This window comes from Dermacentor albipictus, chromosome 7, assembly GCF_038994185.2.
Source record: "Dermacentor albipictus isolate Rhodes 1998 colony chromosome 7, USDA_Dalb.pri_finalv2, whole genome shotgun sequence".
NCBI lineage: Eukaryota > Metazoa > Arthropoda > Arachnida > Ixodida > Ixodidae > Dermacentor > Dermacentor albipictus.
The window spans coordinates 36,021,676-36,031,600 of NC_091827.1; the positions used below are offsets into that span (position 1 = coordinate 36,021,676).

Consider the following 9,925-nt stretch of genomic DNA (forward strand, 5'->3'; position numbering starts at 1 on the left):
TTTTCAGAGGACGGACCACCGGTCCACCACTCTTTTGCTGCTTTTTCGGCCGCAGATAACAGCTCACTACTCGCACCTGGCATGCCGATGGTACCTAGTAAGTTTAGGCGCCAATATTTTGTAGCTATTAAATATAAGCGCAATATTCAATGCGCGTAGAAACTATTGCTCCGCAGGTGGTCGCGTCAAAGGGAAACTGGTGAGGAATAAGAAAGGGACCCAGTGCGCTTGTTTCTTGTTTGTTGGGTGGCACCCATTTGACGAAGATAGGTCCTCCTATCGAAACGTTGGCCAGCCTGTCTGAGGCACCTTATCCCTGTTTACACACTTTATACCACAGTGTGCTATTCCATTTGTCAGCCCCTTTCTTGTTTTTGGACCCATTTGAGGTTGTATCTAAATACTCGTTGTACCCAGCTAAGCGGATAGCAAAGAGGAGAGTGACGGTCTTATGTATCGTTCCGATTATGACGACGCCGACAAAAAAAATAAAGAAAGACGAATTCGCTAGTACAGCTTCGAACTGAAGAGAAAGCTATTCAGGCTACTGTGTTGGTCCAGACAAGGTGGCGGCTGAGCAGAATGCCTGGAACGGAAACTCTGTAAGCGAATGGTCGCCTGTCGCACACGAGAGCATGTATTCACACTTTCTTGTATGCGCTTAATGTAGGCTACGCTGTGTTTTTTCTTGAGTCCGCACGTGCAAGGTAATGCAGCGATAATGTGGACTTTTTCTTAGCCTTCTTTTTTTTTTCTTCGTTTTTCTCCGCGCGAGGTAACACCAAGTCGCAGAGACTTCTTCCGAAATCGATCCTTGACATTCCTCGAAGCTGCCGTCTTAAAAGTAAAGCAAGCTGTCGTCAACGCTTCACACGGATAGCATTATCACGACGCGCCGATTTCATATGCTTCGTGCAAAGGACATGACGTTTTTTTTTTTTTTTTCTGCGGAATGGTGACCGCTGGTTAGAAAAACGTAATACGCGATATATACGTTCGGTAGATATTGCGACCGCTGCGAAAAAGAAAAGTAGACACGACGTTGTGTTTTACAACCATCTTTAAGTATCGCTTAGTTATCATGACCACCACGGGAAAGTTTTTATAATGATGGAAACGACGCCATCAACTCGAGCCAACTTCCACTACGTAACGCCCATCCCTACTTCTATTGGGCGCCGCAGTTTTACGTCATGTGAGTCGGAAATGTGGCATCATCATCATCATCATCATCATCATCATCATCATCCTAGTTACGCCCACTGCAGGGCAAAGGCCTCTCCCATACTTCTCCAACTACCCCGGTCATGTACTAATTGTGGCCATGTTGTAGGGCAGCAAAAATTGGAATCTATACGGCAGTTCTCATTTTGCTTGTATGTCGAAGTTTCCGGTATGCATTGCTATAAGTTGCTCACCATAGGTATTCTTGCTTTTACTTCGTTGACACGCTTGTCCGGAACAGATCTCGAGCAAAAAAAAAAGGTGTTGTATGGTCCCTGTAAATTTTGCTGAACTGGTAAATCACTCATTCGCAACAGCAAAGAGGCCATTTGCGAGTCGCCGTGGAGTTCGGCACCACCTATTAGCTTCCTACGTTCAGAAAAAATATATAAGGTGATGTTGAAAAAGATGAAGCGTAAAAAACAGGGTCTGAAGAACGTCCGAATCCACAAGCACGAAGATTAGACAAATCCACCTACTATCTACGATTACTTCAGTTCCTGAAAGATCGCAGCGCCAGAGTTGCCTCTAGTTAATTTTTTGTAAGAAACTCATCTCTGAGGCCACGGTCCGTGATTGCTGTCATATCCGCCAACCACTCCGTGTCTTCCGTTTGGGCGCTATATAAAAGCTCTTAGTGAAAAAAAACGAAATTGACAATTATCAGCCCTGCTGCTTTGTCACATTTGCTTCCCGCTGTTCATTTATGATCAGTTTAGCCAAAGATAAATTTCTTCGTAGGCGCCTGCGCAGCGGCTAAAACATGCCTTAATTTTTTTCAGGCATTGACTACGTCCAGTCGGCGGGTAAGTGCAGCAGCGGTAATCTTTTGAAACGTCATTTATACCATGTAAATTCACGCCTCCAGGCAGCACAGCATCCGGCATGTCTGTCTATACATGTACATATATGAACGAGAAGATTCGACAAAACGAGGGGCCCGATTTTTGTTTGTAACAATATGAAGCCCGCCTAAAGTGAAGCCAGAGAATGCATAGGGGGAATTGTTGTTGTTCTTGTTGAAACGTAGGAGTGATAAGCTAAAGGAAAATGAAAGTGGACGAAAAACCAATTTGGTGCCGGCAAGACCTAACTGCGCGGTTGGAGGCTGCGATGTCTCCTTTCAAATCCGCCCCTCCACCTTCCCTCGCACCTTCTCTTCGATCGCCTTCCCCTCCTTCCTTTCCATTTTTTTAAATTTTATTTTCAAATACTGTTGGCCGTCTTGGCCGTAACAGGGTGGGTACAGCAAATTTGCACATAGCGTACAAAAATGTAAACACTCTACAAACGTAAATAGGACATGAAGCAATGAATGTTGGAAATACAATGCAAAACAAATAACCAAATACAAAGACAATCTTCTGGCTAAGAAATGGCTGTTTGTAACATTGTGACAGTGAAATCGGAAAGAGCATAAAAGAAAGACTATTGTATGTATTTCTAGAATAGTGTGACAACGTTTGCATGACAGAACTAAAATTCAATTTCATAAAAGGTTTTTAACGCGTTCCTCAAAGATTTTTATGCTACTTGAGTGCAAAACAGACACTGTCAAACTGTTCCATTCCTTAATCGTTCGCGGAAAAAAATTCTTAAGCGTACATGTCCAGATATGCTTTTGGAATTGAGAACATGCAATGATTGCTTGACCTGACGTTTCTAGCCTGCCTGGGAGCAAGATAGGGTGCGGTTTCAATATTTAAGTGGCCTTTTGATAACAAAAAAAGAAAGTTAAGTCTAGCCAACTTCCGCCGTTGAGCCAGTGGAGTCAAATCAAGCAAGCGAAGCATTTCGGAAACAGAGTCAGTGCGATAATACCGGGAAAGAATGAACCTTGCAGATTTTCTCTGTGTCTTCTCAATGCGGTTTATTAATCCCGACTGAAACGGAAATCCTGATTGAAACTCCTCCCCCCCATCTGGTCCGGCTTCCGAATGACGCCATTCAACACCACCTAGAACGCCAATGCGTCTTACAAGCTATTGACGTCAGGCATTAAACACTCCCCACTTTCCTCCTATAGCCCTGTTTGAATATCCTACATGCCCTATACCGTAACCATGTTTGTTCCTGTACGCTTTACACACGAGCAAACAGGGGAAGTGCTACGGGGTGTGTAGGATATTCCTACAAGTGATAAACCAATAACTGTGCACTCTCGTTCGTTTATCAGTCCCTGTGAAGTATGCAGATAAATACTATGGCATTCAAAAGGACGGTGCTTAAGTGGCGATAAGAAAAGAAGCAAAGCAAGCTCGCACCGAAGCAGCACCGATTTTGATGTAACTTGTTCACCGGCCCATCGTTTCCGTGCGCTACATGACTGCCTTTCTGTCTTGACTTCAGGAGATGACGAGTAAGTATCCTCGCAGCTGCATTCACTACGCTTTCCATGCAAATGAGAGTCATCCGACGTGGCCTACACTACGTCCCACAGTCGTTCGGAAGGCGCGGTTATTACCGGAATGACGACTTGCCGTTTTCGTAACGCCCTTTGCTCCTTGGCTGAACTTGGAATATCGCGGCGTTATTCTGCCATTACAAAATAACACGGCTCGGAAGATTTGCGCCAGCCACAATCTATGTAGCGTAGCCCGGGACTGCGCCCTTATCCTCTCGTTCCCATGGCAACGAACTCGCGGAAGACATTATGCAGGGTGTCGCAGCTAACATGGGTTAAATCTTTGAAAAAGAAGCTCCATGAAATAAGAGCGATAAGAGAGCGGGACCAACGGTGTTCTCTTAGCACTTGACCTGCGCAAGTTGGAGTAATCTTGTCGTGTTTAACTATCAAACTATAGGCCCAAACTGCTTAGCCAATTCATTAATTACTGGTCTCGTGACGTAAGTTCGAATCGGCATTCGAAAACACTTGCAGCTCGTAACGTTTCCTTTATTTTTCTTTCGTTTTTTTTTCCTTTGTCGCGCTTCGACGCTGTTGTACGCAAAAAGGAAAAACAATAAATGCGAAGTCAGCGGGCGCCCACACGCCTCGTGTACCACACAGAAGCGCCCTCAAATGGGTTTACAACGTACCAGTGCCCGTATGATCAGTCCTACCGGCGTAAGTGCTATGAGAAGAAAAAAAAAGCGGGGATAAAAAAAAGACCATGTCGAAATAATGAGCGCCATGCTATCGATTTGTGTTTGTTTGTCCTCGTTTTTATTTCCTCGCTGTAATATATCGTGCAGAGCAGTAGTCACCAAAATGTTAGTTGGGCCGAACTTAAAGCTTATTCAGTGCAAGAACTAACACCGGTTACAAGCAACGTTCGTGTAAATACCCTAACCAACACTGCAATACACTGCCCCCCCTCTCCCCACATTTTCTATTATTACGCCGAGGGTAGACACATAGTCTATATTCAAGATTTTCGGATATGGCTATAAAGAAAGACAAAGAGAAACCGCCTGAGAAGCCTAAATTTGTTAGTAAGGAAGGTGTCACGGCCCTGCAGGGACTCCGACTTCAAGGTAGCCATCATCGCCTTGATCTTCTGCATCATGTTCATGGCCGTACTCGCACTGATCGTCTTTGTCCTCGCTGGTGGTAGTAGCAACGGTAAGAAGTATTACGTATGCGATACGAAGGTGAAGGGCTGTCGTGAGATAGCAGAGCATTTGAAAGCACCTTTGTCTAACTTTGCTGCATTACACTGGCCTGCCGCTTAATAGCGGCGATCTATCGTGTTTACCACACGTGAGCTAGTTCAGCATTCGCCACGTATTCCTCTCTCGAGAGAGAACTTAAATGGGAGTTCATTACTATACATGCAGCTGGACACAACAGTATATATAGTCTATAGACTTCATAGGCAGGGTGTCCCAACTATTCATGCACCGATACGTTAAAATATGCAAATGCCACGTAGCTGGGCAGAACCAATTCAGGCAGTGTTTTTTGCCTTCACTCGGAGATGCTCGAATTTTTTTTTTGCATTCCGGCTAATTACATAGTTAGTCCTAATTAGGTAATCAACTTCTCACATATTATAATTAGATGAAAAGTGTCAATGAGAAAATTGCAGAGCAACATGAAGAATTCCCGATCCAGCTTTCTGTTGCCTAACACACGCCACACAAAAGCGTTTTTTCTGAGCCTGAAAGAAGCCCGAGAATGCACGCAAAGTGTCTCAAGTGGTCAGTCGCGCGCCAACCCTTGCATGTTAGTGAGGTACGTGGGGAATGTCTGTCGTTGGGAGACAATGCATGCATGGCCGCTCCTCACGATCTCTGCCCTCTGTTAATCTCTCGGCGTCCTTCATTTTTCTGCGCTATAGCTGTATTATCTGCGTGTTCCAGAATCTAGCTGAGAGCTTGGCCGAACATTAATTTACAGTCGACTCTCGTTAATTCAATCTCTGCTATTTCGACTTTTCGCTTAATTCGAACGCACTGGAATGTTCCGGCGAGGAATAATAAATCGCCGTCGGAAAACGGCTCCTTTAGTTCGAACGCGAGAGCGTGCCTCTTCGGTTGGTTGGAACCACGCCGGCGTTCCCTCATGCGTGCAGCGGTTGCTAAGGCTTGAAAGTGCAAGAAATTGAGAAGACGGTGCTGCTGCTTCTCTAGGTGTGAAGCTGTTTTACTGTACTTCTGTGTTACTTTTCCAGAACTTTAAGTACTTTACCTCTCCTTTAAGTCCAAAGCTGAGGTAGCGTTTAAACATTTAGGTACGCGTCACCGCATGACGGTTAAGCAGAACTTCTGGACCAAGAAGCACAAATACAGTAAAAGCTAGTTTTAGGTACCAAAACAATATTTGAACTCGTTCATTTTGCCGCCGTTCGTTAATTCGACCTTACGGATAATTCGACCACATCTTGCAAACCTGCAAGAGTCGAACTAACAGGAGTCGACCGTATTACCATTCGCTCTCCCGTTCAGGTGGTGTAGGGGTTTACGCATGGTCAGCTTTGTAGCCAAGGCAACGCGTAAACAAGATTACATGCGTAAGCTGCGGTGCTGCAGCCTAAAGTGAATGCTCGTTGTGCGATTGAAATCCACATGTATCGCTCGCGATTTTTTTGTTACCCTTTCTTAGGGGCGCTCCTCCGTTCCTTGGAACGATTGATATTTCGCGCACCTTTCACTGAGCGTGAGCTGCAGTGCACTGAACCTCGACGCGTAAATTGATCGGGGTCCCCAATTGCCGCTCTCCGTGTTGTGTGAGGTACTACGCGCACGATTACGGTTCAGAACGCACAGGCGACATGGTCGTCGCTGCTCGTCCCCGGTGGCTTTTGTCTTCCTCGCGAAATGTAGGCGGTGACCTGTCCCGCCCTTCTGGCGCGACGCATGTGAAGACGAGGACGAAGACGCCGTGAACGCGACTTCGAGAAACGCCACGTCGGGTGTCACTGTTCCGGGCGTGAAACCGGCGAATAACCTGCCACCGCCGCCCGCACGCGCCACTCTGCCTCACGAGCCGTTGGAGGAAGCCACGACTCCAGCGGAATCTTCAACTCTGGAGCGGACAGACTTCACCGAACCCCATCATGGTGGGTTGTCCTCCATCGTCACTCGGGGTTCGTCGAAAGAGCGCCGGCGAGACATTGTTATGCTTTCTTTTTTTTCGCGTTCGATGAATGTCCTGGACCGCGAAACCTTAGCAACGTGCAGGAACACCCCCCAGATCGCCACAAATCATTTACTATGATATATTTTCTATGACACAGTTTAAGTTTTTGTCCCCTGAAGGTGCATGTCGTGGCTAACGCGCCTCCGTACACGTTTTCGCCGACCGACCCCAGGACTGCAAGCGCACCCTCGTCACATCTCCGTTCGTCACATCTCCACGGTGGGCGGCCACCCGAAACTTGTTCGACATGGCACAACGAGGCCTCAAGCCACGACCGGCATGCGCGTTTGTTATCGTAAAGTGAGGTAAACTATCCATAGGTCGATGTGTCGTCGTGTGCGAAAAATGTGTTGCCGGTCATCGCTTGCGTTCTCTTCCTGTACAGTGAGCATGCGCAGATTTATTGGATAGTTTTAGCGTGTTCGGCATTCCGCTAAACGCAGGGGAACTGGGCGTTTTGCCGGATGGGCGCGGAGGCGCAAACGTGAGCGGTAAGAACGGTGCAGCCGAATGGTGGTGCGGAGCTCAACCAGACGAGCACAAAACTGATGCTGCAGCAAACAGGCGTATCCACGCCTACTTAGTTGCTAGCGTAAATTTTCGAATTACGCCACCGTCGAAAATTTATTGAAGCAGGGCGTGAGACCGGGCTAATTGGTATTCCATCCTGAAGTGAATAGCGCAAGAGTAGACACGGGGCAGAAAGGGGCGACAAGGACAAGTGGAAACTTCCAACTGGTGTTTATTACAAAAAGAAAGGTTATGAATATATACTCTCGCACACTTGATCGTGCAAGACACGTGCAAGACAACATTGTTATCGCAAGCAGACAAGAGCGCACCATGGCGGGGGCAGGCCTTAAGGTGGTCTCCCACAGACATTTAAGTCTCTGGGAGACCACGACAATTTATGCCAGCAGCGAAGCACAATTCACGTGGTGACTGCAGTGTAATAGTTATGTGTTTCTCTGGTTCATCTCTGCGCCACCAGCTGGCAGGCCACTCACGTTTAATTGCTCCTGCGCTCACTCGGTATTCCGCCCGATCAGCCTGCGTTTGGTGGAATACCGGACCCGCTAAAACTCCCTACTTTCGCAAAAGGCGGCAAAAGTGGCAGGGACCGGCCTCGTGGTCTAATTTGCCGAGTTCACCACATCCAACTTCTGTAAACGCTAGAGCACAATTTACTCGGACGACGTGACTTTGGCAACGGTATCGCGATGGGGTTCGATCGCCATGGCACACGCGCGCGCAAGCAGCGCGGAGGGTTTGCACGTGGTTGCACGCCGGAGGCGGGAAACGTAAACGAGATAGGAGCTTGGTGATAGGTGTGGGGGTCTTCTCCCGTGCTCTTGGGACAAAGGAACGACAACACAGTAGTGCAAACAATCACTAGGGCATTTATTGCACCTTTCATAGATCAATGCCTGCTAGCCCAGTTGCTACCCACAAAACATGCCGATGGGCGCGCGACAAATCTAGAAGTCCGACTCACCGCGACAGGATAACGAGCGAATATGTTCGCCCCACGCTGGATCCCAACGCCCGGTCGTTCGTGCGTACGGTCACGCGAACGGTGGCGCGCTCGAAGGCGGCCACGCGAGACGGTCTCGCAGAAGCATGTATCGGCGCACGCGCGGGACGTCCGCCACGTTCACCGGTCCGCCGCCCAAGAGAGAGCGTGTTCTCCCTTGCGCCCAAGTAACCCCGCCGCAGCGCAACACTCGCGCCATCTCTCGTACTGCGCCTCAACCACTCCGACCGCCGCGGGCGCCAGGCCACGCGGCGAAGCCGCACTGTGAGACCTATGAGGGAAAACAAGATATCAGGGGACGCGTGAGAGTCGCGCATCCCCACATAGGAGATAGGAGACAAGATAGGCGTTTGCTCCGCCAGCAAGATGGCGGAGCAAACTCCTGGCGTCACGAATTGGCTTCGCAAAGAATGACGGTGGGGCCTCTCCTCACTATTTTTTTCCTTCCTCCGTGCACCACAGCGTCCTGCTGTCACGTGACTACTTGCTGCGTCGTGACGCCACGACCAATACGTCACTTTAGAAACGAAGCGGAAAGTAGGCCGTAGAAAAAGAAAGCTATAGTAACGAATTGTATAAGACGCTCTGAAAATTTCCAGCATTTTTTCTTCTGCTAATTCGAAGCGCTGGCGTGCTCCGGACATTGCCGAATTCGGCTGTATTGTCAAAGTCTATAATGATGGCATTTAGAGCTAATAAGAGACACCGCGTAATATCCCACTGGGCCAGTGAGAACTGAAAAAAAAAACTACGAATTTGACATAATGGCGGAATTTGGTTGTTATTTATTGCAAAGTTGTTATTTACACGAAGATGCACTTACATTAATTTTTGTACAAATAATGTCTGCCTCTGAGAGTAGTTTATCTCAAGAAGTAGAATATTACTACATGTCATGGGTGTTCTTTTTTCTTTACTTTCTGTTACCGTCAACATAAAACACACCGTATAAAACACCCTACGTTTGCCCCCCTTGTCGATATATCCGATTTCTTTTTCGGTTATCGTGATTGATGGATGGCTGACGCACGCGTCTTTTGTCTTCGGGCACAGATTTGCCAAGCACGCCGAGGGCAACACCGCGTGTATTCACTACAGCTGAGAGGACTCAATATCTGTTGACCACCGCACAAGCTACGCAGCCGACTACCACGAAGCCGACTGCGCAGCGAACCGCTGCGCCTACCACGAGGCCGACCACCAAGCCAATTACGAAGCCCCATGCGCTACCGACGGGACCCACGACTCCGCCGGGTAAATTCGCGTACCATATATACACTCAGAATTATGGGTGGCTCGTAGGACGAGTTGAATCTGCATAGCTTACCAGCAGCGCGCAATGGGAGACGAAAACATTGGAGGACGCTTAAGCTTCGCCTTCAAGAGTGGAACGCGACAGCGTTCCCGTCGACCCGCCAAGGGGTGTAAGACAATGGGCTACGGCGCAGCGACTACGCGCCCAGCATCGGACGCGGTGAGCGTCGAGCAACGCAGCGTTCGGCGCGGCAACGAAATGTCTGAGTGGTAGCTTCTCCATCTTGGGTTCTTGGGTTCTCCATCTCTCTAGTAGCTTCTCCATCTTG

General features: G+C 48.1%; 1 protein-coding gene across 1 annotated transcript in view; it reads left to right on the top strand.

Annotated features, from left to right (window-relative positions):
- Positions 1–3,564: 3,564 nt before the first annotated feature.
- Positions 3,565–9,925, top strand: part of LOC135905712 (uncharacterized) — a 22,491-nt gene continuing 16,130 nt past the window's right edge. The window contains exons 1-4 of the mRNA XM_070521199.1: positions 3,565–3,583; positions 4,686–4,789; positions 6,534–6,728; positions 9,396–9,596. Coding sequence (XP_070377300.1) covers positions 4,732–4,789; positions 6,534–6,728; positions 9,396–9,596 — 454 coding nt within the window. The 5' untranslated portion in view covers positions 3,565–3,583; positions 4,686–4,731. The remainder of the gene's footprint in view (positions 3,584–4,685; positions 4,790–6,533; positions 6,729–9,395; positions 9,597–9,925) is intronic.